General features: G+C 52.4%; 1 protein-coding gene across 3 annotated transcripts in view; it reads right to left on the reverse strand.

Moving 5' to 3' along the window:
* Nucleotides 1-19,398, reverse strand: part of CACNA1S (calcium voltage-gated channel subunit alpha1 S) — a 68,263-nt gene that overhangs the window by 31,870 nt on the left and 16,995 nt on the right. For all 3 annotated transcript variants that reach the window (XM_032318913.1, XM_032318912.1, XM_032318911.1), the window contains exons 3-15: nt 19,148-19,287; nt 17,363-17,505; nt 17,031-17,183; nt 14,169-14,374; nt 12,672-12,775; nt 10,677-10,822; nt 10,160-10,241; nt 8,069-8,229; nt 4,765-4,990; nt 3,796-4,003; nt 2,674-2,794; nt 1,698-1,812; nt 614-707 (exon numbers count right to left, since the gene is read on the reverse strand). In XM_032318913.1, the coding sequence (XP_032174804.1) occupies nt 614-707; nt 1,698-1,812; nt 2,674-2,794; nt 3,796-4,003; nt 4,765-4,990; nt 8,069-8,229; nt 10,160-10,241; nt 10,677-10,822; nt 12,672-12,775; nt 14,169-14,374; nt 17,031-17,183; nt 17,363-17,505; nt 19,148-19,287 (1,899 nt within the window). The remainder of the gene's footprint in view (nt 1-613; nt 708-1,697; nt 1,813-2,673; nt 2,795-3,795; nt 4,004-4,764; nt 4,991-8,068; nt 8,230-10,159; nt 10,242-10,676; nt 10,823-12,671; nt 12,776-14,168; nt 14,375-17,030; nt 17,184-17,362; nt 17,506-19,147; nt 19,288-19,398) is intronic.

Consider the following 19,398-nt stretch of genomic DNA (forward strand, 5'->3'; position numbering starts at 1 on the left):
AGCACTTAGGGGAGGGGTAGGGTAGGTGTTAGCGCAATCCTGCCTCCAGCCTGGGGGTAGGTAATAGTAGGATCATTCTTTTTTTTTTTTTTACGAATGAGAAGCCAGGCACAGAAAGGTCAGACGAGTTGCCAAGACCTCAGCCTGTCTGAGCCTGTGCAAGCCAACCCCGGCTTAGTTGTCTGGGGCCCAACTCCCGAACCCTTTGACCTCCGCTTCCTCAGCTTCCAGAAGGGTTGAGCAGGGCCAGGCTGGAACAAGCAGGAAGTGCGGGGGGGTGGGGGGACCAATCTGGGCCTCGTAATGGGATGGGGGTGTCAAATGGGGCGGGAGACACCTGACTGGGGTAAGAAGCTGGGACTCTGAGGAAGTCTGGTTCCCACACTGGGGTATCTGCGCCTCTCAATACAAAGGATTCCTTGTGGGAGTGTAGCCATCGACTTTCTCCCCAGGAGAGTGGAGACAGATGCCCTCACCTGGCTGATAACCAGGCAGATAGCCCCTCTCCACCTCCCTACCCACCCCCAGCACCCTAAGTCATGGGGGTGACCCAGAGGACTTGCAGAGTCCCTCCCCATCCTGCCTCCGAAAACACCCCACGTGATATGCTCACCTTGGCGGTGGTAGGGATGCCCTCGCCCTTGGGTTTCTGTTCCAGCTTCTTGGCCATCACTGACTTCTCCTCCTCTGACTTGTCTGGGAGACCCCTGAGTTAAAAAACCAAGGAAGCCCATGGTAGAAGCCCGACTAGACAGTTCTCGGAGCTCAGGGAGCTCTGTGGACGATGGAACAGTGCAGGCTGCCAAGAGGGAAGGGCTATAGGCCTGAGTCTCTGACGAAAAGGCATGATGCCCACCTTGGGCCTGTGGCTAAACATGGCTCACTGGTCAACCACACTCAGTGTTTATTGACAGGTAGATGGGTGGAAAGAGTCTTTGCACCTGGTTCATCAAGAATTCACAGTGTGGGAGCATGGTTTGGTCCAAGATGGGACTCAACTCTTTGGAAGTATCTGGATTTCATTGCTGGTCTTTCTGTCTTTCTCCTCCCATCCTGCCCCCCAGGGCTGGGCATACCATTCCTGCAGACACGGGCATTGAAGGAAGCAGGCCTTTGTCTAGAACCACTCAGGGTGGTTCTCCAGCCAGTAGCATCGGCGCCCCCTGGGGGCTTGTTAGACCTGTCGACCATCAACCCCAGCCCAGACTTTCTGAATCAGAAGCAGTATTTTAACAAGATCCCCAGGTGACTCATTTGCAGTGACTTGTTTCCGGTTAGACTGGAAGACCAGTCCTGCTTCTGCTCCTAGAGGAGGGTCTTAGGCTATGGAGAGTTACATGCCAAACTCACTGATGGAGAGAACAGTAGAGCCCCGAGAAACCAACCGCCACTAGGACGTGTGCACGGCTCAGCAGAGGGAGAGGACTCCTTTCAAGTAGGCAAGTTCCCAGAACTCCCCACCAGGATTCCCTGGTGGGATCCTGCCTGGCTCTGCTGTCCCATTTCCTGGGGCCATCTCCAATTCTGCACCCAGGGACAGCTCAGAGGAAGTCAGTCATCCCTAAACGTGTGGGTGCAGAAGCCTGCCCACTGGGACGGGGGGTCACCGTGGCACAGCCCTTACTCATCGGGCTCCAACGCAGGGAGGCCACCGCCAAGCATGCCAGGCCCCTCCCTGCTGGGGAGGCAGCACTCACTTGGACATCTTTCTGCGCTTTCTCTCCTCAGCTTTGGCCTTCTGGGCAGAAGTCAGGCTCTCGGCCTCAGCCAGGTTGTCCACAGCAATGGCCAGGAAGACATTGAGCAGGATATCTGAGGTCATCCTGCTAAGGAGTCTTGGGTTGTGGATGAAAAGGAAGACTCTGGAGCCAGAGTCCCACCTTGCCCAGCGGTTGGCAGGGCTTAACCCCACTGCCTTGGTGGGCTTGTCAGAGGGCCTCTTGCCAGAGTTACACACGGGGTGGCATGGGCCCGAGTACACGGATGAGCATCCGCAGGGCGGCCTGGCTGCATGGGCTATCCATGATGGGCCTTGAGTGCCCCCCCATTTCCCATCCATGACTGATCCCAGCTTCCACACGGGGCTGAGTGGGGAGCCTCTGAGGCACTGTCCCAGAGAGTCGCGCTTGGCACCCATGAGCTCCAGGAACACTGGCTCCCTCCCTCCCCAGCCCCCTACTCATAATACCTACCAAATGCCGTGTACAGACCTCAAAACCCCCGGGGCCTGCTGGCTCTCTCTGCCCCAACCACCCCACCCTTCCATCTGCTTGTCTCATTCTCCACCGGCCTCTTCCCTCCTTCCTCCCTGCCTGCCTCCCAAACCTTCGGACCAGGCTGCCTACCAACCTCATGGCCCTGCAGCCAAACCTTGTCCTTCCTCCTGCCTGCTCCAGGCTCACCAGCCTCTCTAGGAAGAAATCTGCCCACCGGTAACCAGTCACCTCTGTGATTCTTGAACATTCCTGGGGGCAGGGGGGAACTCTCCTACAGCTCTCCCTGCAATTGCTATTTGCCATGTCCTAGCCCGCGTACCCTGCCCCATGAGTCTGGGGGCTGCCCTCCAGCCGGAGGGCTTGTTGCTTGGCATGTGTGTGGCCAGGACCCCTGTTTTCAGGCCCCCGCCCACCCCCTCCCACAGCTCTTTTCTGTGCCCTGCTTCCAAAGGGATACAATTGCCACAGACGAAAAGGATGATGAAATAAATACACACGAGCACCCCGGGGTAGGACGGTCCGCCGTAGGCCATGATCCCGTTGTACATCATGGAGTTCCAGTCTTCACCCGTCAGGACCTAGGGGGAGGGGGAGCACGGTGAGGGGAGGGGGTCGCAGAGGGTCTCCAGAGTCCTCTCTCGGGACTGCGTGGTCCCAAAGGCCCCTAGACCTTTCCTCTCTTCATCCACGGCCAGGATGAAAGGCCCCTGCTCCCCTCCTGGAATCTCTTCCAATGGTCAGAAATCCTACTGTTGCCTTTCCAGAGCCAAGGGGTCTGACTGTGGGGTCACCACCTCCCTGTGCTCCGTCCCTAATGCCCAGGCTTAACCGTACGGCCCCCACCCAGGCCTCCTGGCATCCCAGCCTCCAGAGCTAGCGCGAAATGTCAGGTGCATCATCATACGTGATGCCCGACCAGCCACAGGGTGAAGGGAAGAGAGGGTAGAATCATCTGGAAGACCCGCCGATGGCCACACACGGCCCTTCTCACAGGTACGGACTGAGGTTCCCCGGTGAGTGCCGGCCCTGCACAGAGGAGCGTTTCTCGGCTCTACACTGAGGAATCTCCTCCGGGAGGCCCATGGCTCTGAAGGCCTCAGGTACATCCCAGCCACGCTCCTCTGGGCGGATTCTGGCGAACATGAACTGAGCCATATCTTTGCAGTGAGAAATGGTTGGCATTTCTCTGGGGCTTTGTCAGTCTTGTTGGGGGAGAGCTCACTGGCTGACTCTGTGCTCAGAGACGGGAGTAGGGCACGGGAGAGAAAGCGGGCCCCTAGACTCCACTCAGTCAGTATCAGTGCCCCTGCCATGGGCCCGCGCTAGGTACCAGGGACAAAGCAAATAGGACAAACCAGGCAGAACTCCCAGCCTCCAGAGGGAGCCGGAGACCAGCAGCAGCTATTACAATGGAGAGGAGCACAGAGGAAGAGGAGGGCCTGCAGAGGGACCCCGAACTCGTGTCAGCAGATCTGAGAAGGCTTCCTGGAGGAGGTGATGCCCCCCGCCCCCGCTCTTGGAGGACAAGTGGGATTCAGCACCTACAGTATTGAATCCTGGAATCCTGAATCTTGAATACCTGGAAGACGCTGATGAGGGCCTGCGGGAAGTTGTCAAAGTTGCTGCGCCGCACCTCCGTGTCCTCGAAGTCGTACCTGCCCCCGAAGAGCTGCATGCCCAGCAGCGCGAAGATGATGATGAAAAGGAAGAGCAGCAGCAGCAGCGAGGCAATGGAGCGGATGGAGTTGAGCAGGGATGCCACCAGGTTGCTCAGAGACGTCCAGTACCTGAGGGCAGAGGGTCACAGGTGCAGAGGAGCCACGCCCCCTCCCCGCGCCCCCCTCCACGGAGCCCCTGAGGTCTGGCCAGGCCAAGGCAAAGGCTCAGGCTTGAGGGGACGCAGAGGGAGAAGCGGCACCCTTGGGCCTCTGGGAGGCTCCGGGATGGAGGCCGGGCATCCACTCTTTCTGCCCATCCTAGCACTTCTCATGGTTTGTCGTTTCATGTTCCTTTGTGCGACTGCCGGCTAACTTCCGGCCACCCCACCAGACTGTGGACCCCAGGAGAGTAAGGGCCACTTCTCTCCCTTGCACCCCTGCACACTCTGTGCCTAGCACAGTCCCCAGCTCAGGCGGCTGCTCAATAAACCCTGGGAAGCCGATGAGCCTGTCTCTGCTCCCTCCCTCTTTATTCTTTATTCTCCCTCCTCATTTCCACCCCCTTTCCCCACCTCTCCTTTCCTCTCATCTTCGTCCCCTTCCTCCTTCTCCCATACTCTCCTTGTCCTCTTCCTTCCCTCCACGCCACGTGCTGCACCCCTGCCCGGTATCCCTGCCCAGATGGTAAGAGGTAAGAGGGAAAAAAAAATTAAGGAAAGAGGTCAAAATGGGAAAGCCATTTCTTTTAGGGAAAGAGGGACATCCTGGGCCAGAGGCCACCCATGAACTTGCCCAGACCCCAGACCACGGGAACGGAGCCCCTATGGAGCAGACCAGGCACCCTATGGGTGTGGGGCCGCTGGAGCAACGCCCACCCTCCCAGCGCTCACTTGGTGATCTTGAAGATCCTGAGGAGGCGGATACAGCGCAGCACGGAGATGCCCAGGGGGCTCATGGCGCCCGATTCCACCAGCAGGATCTCCAGGATGCCGCTGCACACCACGAAGCAGTCGAAGCGGTTGAAGATGGACATGAAGTACTGGCGCAGACCCAGCCCGTACATCTTCATCAGCATCTCGATGGTGAAGAGGGCCAGCAGCACGCGGTTGGCTACATCTGCGGGGTAGGGGTGGGGGGGCCAGCCTCAGCATCGCTCGCTCTCTCTCTCCCTGCCCTGTCCCCAGGCCATGACCTTGCCTGAGCCCTCCGCCCCAAACCCGCTCCCTGAGTTTCCAAAGCATCATCCCTTTTCCACTCTCAAAATCCGTAAAACCTGGTGAATGTTTGCCCATTGAGGGAATGCTGATGTAAGTTTCTCAAATAAGCCATACCATGGCTACATCATGGCTGAGCCATACCATGTTTATCATAAGGGAGTTTCATTACTTTCAATTTGGCTTAAGTTAATTAAGCCCTGCCATAGTCTCATTACTGTACACGTCCTTCTCTCCTATTGGAGCCAACCTGTCCACCTGTGCTTTGCTCACCAGCCCCCCCACCCCTCCCTCACGAAATCCACTGCTAATGATCACTTCTCTTTCCTATGTGTTTAACTTCTTCTTTCAAATGGATTCTCCCATCACCATTTTTAAATGCCAGAGTCTTTCCCATTGTCCCTGTAGCTCCTGCCTCAGCTCTCTCCTCCCTATCATGACCAGACTTCCTAGAGAGCTATTGGCTTGGATCCCTTCATTTCTTCCCACCCTGCCCTGCTCCATTTGCTCTCTAAGTCATACCTAACTGGGTCTAACTGGGTCTACGTGATCACTCCACCAACAGGCTCTCTCAAGGTCACCAATGACTTCCAGGTCACTAAATCCACTTTAACCCTCATTTTCCCTGATCTCACAGAAGCCCTAGGCACTGTTGACCACTCTCGCTTTTTCAAATATTCTCTTTCCTTAGCTTCTGTAGCCCTATATCCTTCTGGATTTCTTCTACTTCTCCTGCTTTTCCCAAGCTTCCTCTGCAGATGTAATTCTTTACCTAACCATTGGATGCTGGCCTTGGGCTGTGCATTTAGTATATATTTCCTCTGATGATCTGGGGATGTCTTCTAAGACTGTAGCTTCAGTGGCCATCCCTGCCAATGACTCCCAGATTTTAATTCTTCAACATAGACCTCTCCATTGAGTTCCAGACCTGTTTTGCCATCTGCCTCCTTGACATTTCCATTGGGATATCTCAAAGGTACCTGAAACTCAACATGCCTAAGACTAAGCTGATGAGTACTGGAGTAGTACCCATCCTCCTGCACCCCCAAATATACTCAGACATTGATTGCCTTCCTCATCTCAGTAAGTGGCATTACCATCCATTTATCTGCAGAGGCCAGGAACCTCAAGTCTCTGACTCCTTTGGGTGGGCGGTACTCAGACAATGCATCGGCAATGCTTGACACATTCAAGGAGCTCTCAAGAAGACTGGTGGCAATGCATGCATGCATTTTTCCCTACCTCCTTCCCATAGAAAAACACAGTCTTCTTTTCTACTTATATTCCTTCTTTAATTTTTTTCATCATTTTAAACACAGTGTCTTTTGTATTGTCCAACTACCTCAGGCTCCCAGGGTTGCTCATTCCTGTTGGTTGGGCTTGATACTTCTTCCTCCGGGTGGCCCTCTTCCTTATCTGTTTTGCAATTGTTTTGTTGTAAGCTCTTCTTTGGGAAATACTTTTTCCCTGCAGGAATTCTGTATGCCTTGGTTTGAGAAGCATCCTTAAAGGGTGGCTTATGTTTGCTTCTGCTGGGCACCACAGGGTTTTCCCTTGCCTCTGACTAGTTTTTTATGTTACTGTCTTAGCTTAGGATCCCTACACCATCTGGAACAGTGCAAATTGGAGCGCATACATATAGGGCACAGATTGGATTTCAATTTTTTCACCTGAGACATTTTTCCTTATTCCCAGAGCCTCCAGCATGGATAAACTTCCACCTTCTTTCCCTGGCCCGATGCGGTGAGATTTTTGCTTCCCACACAAAGGGGTAACCCTAGACTCTGGCTCTATCCAGGGGGTCAGTTCTGTTCCTCACCTGACCCAGGCTCTGGGCTCCTGTCTCCTGTCCCTGCCCGGTCATTAAGAACCCAACTGCCACTCTTTAGGGTTTAGCTCTAGGTTTAGAATATTTCTGGAAATCAATTCATGAGCTCATTGCCTCTGACTTTCAGTTGTTTCTTCATTTCTGCCATCTAGAGACTTCCTTGTCTTTCTTTGAAATATTGTTGTTATGACTTAGGCAGCACTGCCACGTGTCTACAGTGGGGAGGGCACTTAGTTTGATCCGCCATGTTGGGACTGGTCTCCTTATTCTCTTAGTCTCTGCCTTTTCGCAGTTCAGAGCTCCACAGGCAGAGGAACATCTATCTTGGGGATGAGGCTGACTTGACTTCCCCCAAAACTGATCCTTCGGAAATTCTGATCTGATCGTGTTATATGGCTGCTGACAACTTTTCATTAGCTTTCCATCTCCCAAAGTTTAAAATCCCAATATTTTGCTCAAGTACTTAAGGGCCTTGACATGCAAACACCTCTCCCGCTGCTCTCAGTCACATAAGAAGTTCTTACAGCTCCCTGAATTCACTGTACTATTCTATATCCTCACATCTTTGCATGTGCTGTTCGTTCTGGGGGGATCCTCCCTCCCTTCCCTTTGACTGCTGGGGGGCTCATCTACTGATTCTTTAAGGTCCACGGAGCTCCAACATTCCTCCCCTATAATCCTTCTCTTGCTGCCCCATATTTGCCTGCATGGTTGCCCTCCCTATGTGGACTTGACATTCTTCATGAGCATCTATCTTCTCCTCTAAATACACTCCTGGAAGGCAGGAGCCTATTAATTCTCTCTGCATCTGAATTCACTGTCTATGCCTTACATATACCATGCATGCAATAAATAGCTGGTGAAAGACTGCTGTTTTGGCAGTAGAATTTGAACTTGGATGCTTGGAGTTCTAGATTGCTGGTAATCCTTATGCTCAGTATCCGAAATTGTAACAGACACCTGGGCTTCCCAACTGGCTACTGTTATTGCCCCTGGTGATGCCATGAGGAAAATAGTATTACCAGCCTCTGATTTCTAGAAAACAATGTCAATATCTCCATGACGTCTTCTGCCAAACCTGAGGTGCTACTGGCTGGCTTTGGCCATTGGCCACATCTGTCCCCTTTCTGGCTTCACTCTGTTGTGTCTCACCTTGCAAGTGGGTCAGCCACAGAGGCTGGTTGTGGTGCTCGGAGGCAATAGACAGGGTATTGAGGGCAACGACCAGGATCACCAGCCAGTAGAAGACTTTGGACTTGATCACGTCATGGCACTTCCAGCGAAAGATGCGGTTCCACTGCCTCCAGTGGCGACTGGGAGAGGAAACACGGGAGGGGGGAGGCAAAGAGCTGCTTTCCTCCGAGCTCCCCCCCCTTTCTGGAATTGCTTTCCGACAGGCTCCAGCCTGACTCCATCTGATCGCCCACTCTCTCCTCTGGCCACACGGGAGACGCTAAGGGCGTGAGCTGCAGGGCCAGACTGATTTAAAATCTTGCCTTCTACTTGTGAAGCTCTTCCTCTTTCAAAGGAGAAAAATAATGATCCCAGGATTTAGAGATAATGCAAGCAGAATGCTTAGCACAGTGCCTGCCATACAACAGGGGCCCCACACACTTGCATTTTAATTAAAGCACACGGGGAGGGGGGTGCATTTTGTTCATTAGAAAAACAATTGTGTAATGGATTAGTCATATCTGGTGTTGTTGAGGGTGTGTGGAAAGGGCACTGCCACAATCATTGCAACATTTTTTGGAGAACAATTTGGCAGCATTGACCAAGGTTTAAAAATATATATGCTTTGATCCAGAAATTCCATTTCTAGGAATCTGCCTGGTGGGAATGTTCATACTTATGCAGGACTGTTCCTACAGCACTGTCGGCATTGCCAAAACCAGCAAAGATTAATACTTTATGGTATATTCATCCTGTGGACTAACACTCAAAGATACACCAGACAAAGTTGAGCCATCCAGCCATGGACAGGCATGAAGGAAACTTGAAGGTCTATCACTAGTTGAAAGAAGCCAGTCTGAACAGGCTACATGCTGTGTGATTCCTAATATATAACATTCTGGAAAAAGCAAAACTACAGAAAGGCTAACAACATCAGTTGTTAGTTGCCAGGTCGGGGGACGAGGAATGAGAACACGAAGCACAGAGCACTTTTAGGGCAGCGAACATACTCCGAATGATATTAGAATGATGAATCCATGTCATTACACATTTGCCCAAACCCACGATGGGACAGCCCAAAGAGGGAGCCCCAAAGTACACCTCGGCTTTCTGGTGGGGGATGTTGATTAATGGGCAGTGCCTGTGTGCTGGCGGGGGGAGGGGGGGGATATGAGAAATCTCTGTACCTTCTGTTCCATTCTGCCGTGAACCTAAAAATGCTCTAAAAAAATTAAAGTCTTAAAAAAAAAAAAGACACGTGCGTATGTATAAAGTTGCCCTAAATAGATATTTTTTAAGTTAAAAATATGTTACTTGATACTATGTATATCTTCTTCATCAAGTGTTTGCCAGGACCTCCTGTATGCTGGGCACTGTTCTAGGCTGGGTATCCAGGGTAGTTAGCATAAGGAACTCTGCATGTAAAAAGCCAAGCCAAACAAAAAAAACCTGGCGTGTGTGTGTGTGTGTGTGTGTGTGTGTGTGTGTGTGTGTGTGTGTGTGTTTGTGTAGAGAGAAAAGCATAGCAAAGGTCTTGAAGGGATACGCATCGGTTACCATGGTTACCTCTTTGAAGGGCAGTGGGGACCTTCATCTTTTCTTTGATGTATTTCTCTGTTTGATCTTCCAAACTCACAAGTGGGTATGAATTTGGAAGAGGAAGCAGCCAACCAACCAAACACACCTTCCTCTTGAGACAAAGACACTTTGAGGTTGGAGCCTCCCCTTGTCTCCAGACTCCTGGGGAGGCCAGCATCCTTCCCGCACACCTCTCTGTGCTACCTCTTTGCAGCACACACCTTCCCTCTTCCTGAGCAGAGCTTTCCAGGACTAACTGTCCCACCAATGCTACTCTGATCACAGGGTAGCAGCCAGATTCTCTCCCTTGCCCCGTGGCAGGCTCCCACTTTCTTCCCGATGTAGTATATAATCAGGTCATCTGCTGAGTGTCCTAAAGGATGGCGAACATGACTCTAAGGTCCAATAAATGGGGACCAGTAAATGGGTTCTAACTCCCTATCTCTGGGAGTTCTGAGGCTGGGAAGACTCTGGGGAGAAGGGGATACTCACACGAACTGAATGATTTTGTTCAAGCCCTCGATTTCATACAAGCTCTCTGTGTCAGAGCCTCCTTCATCCAAAGACAGCTTCCCTGGGAACAAGAGAGAAAGAGTGGACCAGTCTTCTGGGCCTCTCTGCGCTAGACACACCTGGAAAAGGGGCCATTGACTGGAGACATCTGTGACAACGGGCCCTAGGCAGGCCTGAATCCCTGTGTGTTTGGGGCCCAAGAAAGAGCCCACACCTGGGCAGGGGGCGGTTATGGACAGGTAGCACGGTGCTTTGCACTCTAGGAAGAGCCCCGGGCACACCCAGATGCCATCATTTCCAGGTGTAAGGCTTTAGGCAAGTCACTCGCCCTTTAAGGGCCTGAGTTCTCTTACCGGCAGCACGGCAATGTTATACCGCTCCGTGGGCCTCCCAGGCTTGCAGGACTTTCCTTGACTCAGTGCTCCCAGTGGGCACTGACTGCGTGGGGCAGCTTAGGGGTGGGGAGAGCAGGCTGACCATGCCTTTGGGCCCAAACCTTCTCTCAAGTCCTCAACGTCCATGACCTCGCCCTGCGTGATCCAGCTCATGTAACCCCGCAGGTCCTCCTCCAGCTGCTGCTTCTCCCGGAGCTTTTGGAAGGTTCCCCTGGACTTGGCCTTCTCCCGCTCCTTGGTGAATTCCCTAAAGTGGAAGAGGGGAGACGGGGGAGGGAGGAGAAAAGGGAAAGGGGCTGGAGGAGGACTGAGCGTCCCAAGGACAGAGAGACACATTCTGTGGCTGGGTGTGGCCCCGCCTTCTGGTCCAGGGGGTCACCTGGGGTCCAGGTGTCCTTCCAGGTGGTGGAGGGGCAGCCACTCTCCCTCCCCTCACCATCCCCCTCCCCCCCCACCAGGCAGCCTGCCTTTCTCATTGCTTTCTGCTCTTCCCATCTGATACTTCATTGTATCTCATCTTGGGGTTTCCTTGGATATTAAGGGTTAACCACATGACAGCCCGTTGCCCTCACAGAATCAACCACGGATCTTCACATTCTCCATGCTGCCCAACCTTGAAGCTACCTGAGAAATGTAGCTGGGCTTATAGACCCAAACCCTGGAGGGAATTCTCCTGAGTCTAGAAGAAACCATGTGGCGGAAGGAAGGGACCTGAGGGACAGCGAGCAGTCTTCCGACCAGCAGAGGCAACCCTTGGCCTCTAAGCAGGGTCGGGGGAGGGGGAGACAGGAGCACGGTGCTGGGCTTGTGACGTGAGCACCTCAGCCCTCAGCACCGGCCCCCAGGGGATGGGCACAGGCAGGGGCTCTGGACCTTTCCAAGCAGTGGATCCTTGGGTAGTTCCATAAAACGTATGGGTCCCTCCTCAGAATAATGTTGTGAAATACACAACATAAAACACTCTCACTGCAAAGGAATCGATTATGTTAAAATACAGTTACTGAACTATAAGGAAATCGTGATAAAATACCACATATGTTTCTTTATTAATTCATTAACTAACAAGGTCTGGTTGCCAACCTAACAACCATTACAGTTTCAAAGTAGTAGGGAGTGGAAGCACTCTTTGCAACATTTGTAATGGGACACGTGGTTTCTACTGGGACAAGTCAGAGTCACTGCTAGTAACACTACTGTGGCGTGTGGTCTCCAAGCCTGATAAAAGGAAACACTGAACTTCAGTTAGAGTTAATAAAAAGCAAAGACAAGTTCTTCTTATTCAAGTTCATGGAACCCCCTGAATTCTGCCTACACAATGCCTGGAGGGAAGCTTCTGGGGTGGGGTGATGGCAGTGGGGAAGTAGGTGCATGGTCACTTCCAGACTGTCCGCTGTGGCTGGCGGGCGGGAGGCGGGGAGCCCTCCCAGAGAGAACCTCTCTCATTAATAATGACTCTCAGTACTTAGTGCTCATTATGTGCTCAATTCTAAGTGCTTTGCATGTATTAGCTCATTTTCTCCTCCCAACGACCCTATGAGAGTATTCCGATTGGAAGGATGTGGACCCTGAGGCACAGAGAGGTTAGGTAATTAGCTAAAGGTCACAGAGCCCTCAAGCGGTAGTGTAAGGATTTAAGCTCCAGGGCCCGGCACCTCACCGGAAGGCTACACTGACCCGTGCAGCCAAGCATCAGCTGCCTCCAGGGGCAGGAGGCTGGGGTCTCAGGGGCTTCACTCAGAGGGAGTGGGGGTGCAGAGGGACCAAGGAAGAAAGGATGGGAGAAGGCTGGAGGAGAAGGAAAAAATTAAAAATTAAGGGGCTCCTACCTTTATCTTCAATATCCCCCTTGCTAACCTGGGAGCAGACTCTTGGCAACAGGGATAAGTGGAGGTTCTAACCCCATCTCCCTGCCCTGGTCCTCCTCCTCCTCTCACTCCCCTTCCTTCTCTACCCCCGACTCTCTTTGTCCCTCTGGCTCTTTTCCTCCTTCTCTCCCCTCCTCCCGCCACCTGCTGCCCCTTCTCCCTCCCACCTTCCCTCCCTCTTCTCCTCTCCCATCCCCCCCTCTCCTGCCAGCCGCCTGTGAGCTTCCTTACCCGCTCAGGACACCCAGCACCAGGTTGAGAATGAAGAAGGATCCCAGCAGAATGAGGGTGACAAAGTAGATCCAGGGCCACTCGTTCCCGATGGCATCATTGACCTGGTCCAGACAGAGGTGTGAGTCCCATTCACACCTGAGCACTCACATCCTGACCTGAGGACGCACGTCCCCTTCCAGACTCAGGATTCTCAGTCTCCACCTGACCCTGGGGAGGGGGGAGGAGAGAGGCCATCTGGGCCCAGTGAGGGGACACTCCTCCCCGCAAAGCCCTGGGGCCTGGAGTTAGAAGGGCTTCTCAAAAGGAGCCTTGCTGATTGTCCACTTGGTCCAGACACGATTCCCCCATTTCTCCCTGCACCATCCATGTCCCTGGCTGAACTCTCTGAGACACTCTCCCCCAGGTGGTTTCTTGACAGCGAAGACTTTTCCAAAGTAGAAGAAGCACAAAGAATTCTTGGACTGAGCATGGCCAGCTCGTTCATGAACAAGCTCTGTGACCCTAGACAAGTCACTTAACATCTCTGAGCATTATCCCATCTGTCCACGGGAATGATGCTCTGTGCTTGCCCCTCACAGACTCGTAGCCGAGGTGAAATAACACATGTGACAGGCCTTTGAAATGTTTGATAATTTGCTCCCATAATATGAGCTTACAAGAACTATTCGTACTAATCCTTTCTATTTGCAAAGCATCTGACAGTTTGACAACCTTTGCCTCAACAGGCAGTGTCACGTGTGGTTAAGAGTTCTGGGATCAGAGCCAGATGGATGAGTTCAATTCTTGGATCTACTGCTCGCTAGCTCCGTAACTGCTGGCAAGTTACTGAACCTCTCTGAGCCTCAGTTTATTCATCTGTAAAGTGGGAACAATGCCTTCCGTGGTGGGAGGATTAAATAAGAAATGCAAACTAGCTCCGGATAACACCCAGCAAATAATATACTCCAACAAGGAAACTAATGTAGCATCGACCATGTTGTTGGCACTGTTACAATTTAGCTAATCTGCCTAGTAACCTGTAACTAGCCTATGATGTAGTGGTATTTTTATTTTATAGGCAAGGAAAGTGATAGCTAGTGATATTTATATCAGAAAGCAGTCTTGCTCTGGGGCAAAACGGGACTCAAAGGGCCCTTCATCCCTCAGGAAATCTGAGATTCGAGGTCATCAGGAATGAGTCACCCATGGGTTTCGGGAAAAGTTAGAAAAGTTGAGACCAGAACCCCTGGATTCCTGGTCTCCACTCCTCACCCACCTCTTAGGTCCTGCACAGACAGGCTGTACCTTGGGAACTGCCCAGAGGATACTGGGGCACACACACTTGGGGACAAGAAGGGGGACATACACCCTATGTAGGTTTCCCAGGGAGGGGTGAGAAGGAGCAGCAGACATTAGAGTCAGACCAACAGCACCACCTCTCCCCCTCCCCCCACCCGGTCCCTAGAACCTGGGGATGAAGGTAGGGGGCTCTGCAGCCGCGGGGGCCAGACCCACCCAGTAGAGAACATCGGTCCAGCCCTCCATGGTGATGCACTGGTACACGGTGAGCATGGAGAAGCCAAAGTTGTCGAAGTGGGTGATGCCATGGTTGGGCCCCGGCCAGCCGCCCCGACACTCACTGCCGTTGATGGTGCACGGGCGCCCCGATCCCGTCCTGGCGCAGGGTGAGGGCTTCTCGTTCTCCACCGTGGCCACGATATCTGGAGGCAGAGGCAGTGCAGGCATCAGATTGGAAGTGTGGATGGACAAGAATGGAAGAAGAGTCATCTGCGATGATTGAGGACTAGGTCTAGAGCCCACTCAGCCGGAAATGTAAAGGAGTGCTCCCCGGGAGCACACGGAGCTGGAGGAGGAGGACTGCTCGGGCCCCGGCCGGCGGTGGCTGTCTATGGGCAGCCACGATGGTATCTTGGGCCTTCTGACCTCATGAGAGGGTCGTCTTCAAGGATTAGTTTCCTATGAAGTACCACTTGTGTAGCAAGGGTAATGTGAATGTCATGTCTGCCCACAGAACTTTAAAAAAAGAGGCAGCGTTGTGGCTGGGGCGGAGGTGTGAGGGTGGGGCCACCCGTGTTCTGACTTGCGTTCTTTCTGGGAGCCACATGGAGATGTCCCAGTGGGACTGAGATGAGCTGCCCTGTGACATGAAGTTTTAGGGGCAAGGGTCTGCTCCTAGCAGGTGTTCCCAACCGGCTGCAGTCCCCTCTGTGTCCCTAGATGGTGCTCATATTGTCTCTAAAATCCTTCAGTGTCGATGACATCCTGGGTCCCCTTTTATCTTAGGACATTTTTGTCTCCTATTGTGTTCAGAGAATCGATGAGCTCATCAGAGCTGGAATGCCCTACCTCACCCATATTTACCAGGTTGGCTCAGTCTTCTAGAGATGGGAGAGGAGACATTGATGAATTCTGAGCTCTCAGTGGGTCCCTGACCCCTCAAGTTAGGTAACTCCCATCCCAGAAAGGTTTTGGAGCACCACTGGCCAGCACTGGTCAAGAATGCATGAGGACACCAGGTGAGACCTCCGGGTCTCAGATATGGAAGGTTGTGATAAAAAGTCTCCTTCTCGGGGCACCTGGGTGGCTCAGTGGGTTAAAACCTCTGCCTTCGGCTCAGGTCATGATCCCAGAATCCTGGGATGGAGCCCCGCATCGGGCTCTCTGCTCAGCAGGGAGCCTGCTTCCTCCTCTCTCTCTGCCTGCCTCTCTGCCTACTTGCGATCTCTGTCTGTCAAATAAATAAAATCTTTAAAAAAAAGTCTCCTTCTCTCTGTTTGGATAAGGCTCATTATAGGACTTAGATTGTTACAGGAACAGAAGGGGCTGAACTGGGAGAGAACTAGGAATGGAACCACCAAAAGCTCTATCAGAGTTCACTGCCTTGTCTTGGATTTGGACCTCGGGCTGCCTGTCCCCTTGTCAGTGGGTCTGGGGAAGTGAGGAGTATCCTGCAACACTGTGGATCTTGGCAATCTTGTCCATCCTGGGTTATTCTGGTGAGTTCGAGTCTGGGCTTTTGGTGGGAGGAATTGTCCTAATAGAAGTCACCTCTTTCTGGTGCCATGTTCAGTTCCTGTAGACCCCAGTAGAAGTTAGGCTCCTAACTGAGACAGACCGACACCACCGGCTGGCAGCACTGAGTCTTGGAGTGGGGGACCCACACCTTTTCAGGGCACCTACCTGGTCAAAATAATTTTTTTTTTAAATTTTTAAAGAAAGATTTTATGTATTTATTTGATGGAGAGAAAGCACAAACAGGGGGAGCTGCAGGCAAAGGGAGAAGCAGACGCCTCACTGAACAGGGAGCTAGACATCAGGCTCGACCCCAGGACCCTGGAATCATGACCTGAGTTGAAGGCAAACACTTAACCGACTGAGCCACCCAGGTGCCCCTGGACAAAATTATTTTTATAAGAATTCCAAGACATTATTTCATCTCCCAGTCTTTCAATGAATGCAGAGTGGAGTTTTCTAGAGCCTACATGATGTGCGATTTCACAACAGACAGAACACAGAAGCAGCTGTGTGAATCCAGAAGATTCTATCAAGCCAACTCATTAAAGAGATTTAGACAAAATGTAAGACAGTACCTTTCTTTAAGTATTAAAGAAATTTAAGTATTAACCAAATTCTTGGTTTGGAAAAATATAGTTATTTTTCATAAGGTATCTATGTTCCTAAGTAACAGGCTTATCACTGTTCTTTGAAAATGAATTCATAAATTAATATTATGACATTTTCCTGTTTTCCTATCTATGGATATCAATGAATATCAGAGACTAAAGTTCATATCAACAAAGGCTCTTTGGGGTCCTTAATAATTTTTAAGAGTGTAAGGAGTCCTGGGGCAAACAGTTTGAGAACGGCTGCTTTGGAAGGCTTGGCTCAAGTTCATTTGAGCCTTCAAGGTATGTTCTCCCTGATGACCCTACAAATGACCCTTCAGCTCTTGGGTGCTTTCTTTGGATCCCCTTTAGACACCAATCTGTGGGGCCCTGCTTGGAGGGGCTGCTCAGATCAAAGCAAAAACAAGGGCTGCAAAGAAAAATACAAATAGAAATTCAGGCTTGTCCCAAGTCTGCATCTCAGACCACAGCTGGCCCAGAAAGCCCAAATTTACCTCACTGGTCCGGGCTGGGCGTACTGCAGATTAAACTGTGGCCCAGTTCTTGGCCCACTTCCCTTGATCATTGACCTTGGCAGACCTGTCCTTGTCCAAGAGCAACCCATTCCTCAGGGTAACTAACAGGTGTGGGAAGCAATGACCTAGTTGCGGGGTCCTTCACGGCTGAGGTGGCTGTGCCTTTTGAGTTGCCCTAGGGCCACTCCCTCCTCCCCACGGCCCTGCGAGCTCACCTGTCCCGATGAAGTAGCAGGTCTTATGCATCTTGCCTTTGAAGAGCTCCAGCCCGATGATGGCGTAGATGATGACCATGAAGAGGACGAGCAGGGCGATGTGGAACAGGGGCAGCATGGCCTTGAAGATGGAGTTGAGGACCACCTGCAGGCCTGCAGAGGGGGAGCAGGGAGGAGGAAAGGAGAGTCATCCCCTCTCTTGGGCTCCTGGCCCTCCCTCTCTCTATATCCTGGGAAGCCTCGGGGACAGCAAGGTGGGAGGGGGTCCCAGGGCTGGGCAAGGGAATAGGCTGGGAAAGGAGGAAGGGCATCTGAGGGGCACTGGCACCCACTCGGCACCCCGGACACCAGCCGGAGGGGTCTGAGCACGCGGAAGGCTCTCAGGGCCTTGACGTCCAGACCAGCCCCTTTGCTGCTCATCGGGGCTGTGTTGCTTTGGATGACGTTAACCTGTTCCAGAATCACGGTGAAAACACTAGAGTGGAGAAGAGGGAGAGAAGGGGGTCAGATAAGCCCCTGTTCTGTGGGTCTGGGACCCCGTGTCCCATCTGTGCTCAGGGGACACTGTGGAAAAGCCTAGCGGGGAGTGACAACTCTCATCGACCACTAACTCAGATTTGGTGATGCCTGTCTGGAAAATGTCATTAGAAAAGATTCTGAGGCCAAGTTCAGACTCAGGGAAAAGAGTACTAGATCCCGCTGAGATGTCTGGGTGCTGAGGGGAGTTGAAGTCCACGTGCCACGGGGACTCACGGTCCCCGGCTGGGGAGCGGAGTGTACCCCATGGTGGGCTGAAGGTCACCAGCAGCGGTGCCCTCAGTGGGGACCCAGAGCAGAAAGCCGGAAGCTAGGTTTCTCCGTGAGGGTTCCTCGTGCTGTGCTTTCCGACAATGCCCTTTTATTTTCTTCCCTGCTCATCTGTTCCTCCTCTCAATTTACTCCAAGTCCCATTATCGTTTGAAGGCCATCTCCAACCCTTCTTTATGAATCCTTCCTTTGACGACCGAACCCCTGGGACACTCTCCTGTGTCAGTACAATGAGGCACTGTGTGGCAGTGTCTTCTGACACTCCATTATTCTGTATACATTGGTCTTGGCCTCCCACCAAGGCAGCTCATTAAGAGCAGAGGCTGATTCACAGACTTCTGTTTTCCCCAGGGTGCCGAAGGGCAGCGTTGTGCTTGAATAGCCAACTCTGGAACCAAGATCGCCTGGGTTTGAGTCCTGGCACTGCCGCTGGCTGGCTCTGTGACCGAGGGCTGGTTGCTTGACCTCTCTGAGCCTTAGCCTCCTTAAATGGGAAAACTGAGATGGTTGAAGATCCTCAATGAGATGTTACATGTGAAACACATAGTAAGTGCTTGGTAAATGCTCCTGTTATAATGGGGATTATCATGTTATGGACTGAACCGTGTGCCCCTCACATTCATATGTCAAAGCCCTGACCCTCAGTCCCTCAGAATGTGGCTGTATTTGGAGACAAGGGCTTTTTAAAGACTGAAGTGAGGCTGTGAGGGTCGATGCCAAGCCAGTCGACTGGTGTTATTGGAAGAAGAGGGGATTTGGAAGCGCAAAGAAGCCCCAGTGGGGAGCATACGCTGGACCTCTGGGCTCCAGGGCCAGGCGGGGGTGGGGGGGGGAGCGGGCGGAGACAAATGCTGTTGTTAGAGGCCTCCTGGACCCCTGTTGTTGGGACTTTGTTACGGCAACCCTAGCCGACAAATATGGATTCCTAAATGTCCATCTTTGCAAACCCAGATAGCAGATGCTTAGTACAGGACCATGGAAGACATGAATAGATGACAAAGGTTGAGAAATTTATAAACGTCCAGAAATTGCTGGCCGCTGAAACCATGTCCATCATTTCCAACTGCGTGTGATGTGAGAACAAAGGAACGCGGAGTGTCTCGCTGGGGAAGGGGTGTGTGAGCTGGGACTGCTTCACTCTCCCCCAGCACTGGCTGCATCCGTGCGGGAGCTGGCCCTTCCAGAGGCTGCCCCTGGCATGGTGCTGGGGTTCCATCTTGCTCTGGGAGGCTGCTGCTGGTGGTGGGCACAGTGATCTCAGAGATTCCCTCTGACCTCCAACCCCCCCACCCCCCACACTGGGGCCTCACCCCAGGAAGACAATGATGAAGTCTAGCACGTTCCAGCCACTGCGCAGGTAGGCATCCTGATGGAATAGGAAGCCGTAGGCAATGATCTTCATGGCGGCTTCGATCGAGAAAACAATGAGGAAGAAATACTCCAGCTTCTCCTGCGGAAGCAAACACAGTCACACCACTCTTCTGTGCATCCTGAGTGCACCCTTGAGCCGTCCTGACTTCCCCTCCAGGCAATGTTCTTTCGATGCGCCTGCCTCAGGACA

Source organism: Mustela erminea, chromosome 17 (assembly GCF_009829155.1).
Source record: "Mustela erminea isolate mMusErm1 chromosome 17, mMusErm1.Pri, whole genome shotgun sequence".
Taxonomy (NCBI): domain Eukaryota; kingdom Metazoa; phylum Chordata; class Mammalia; order Carnivora; family Mustelidae; genus Mustela; species Mustela erminea.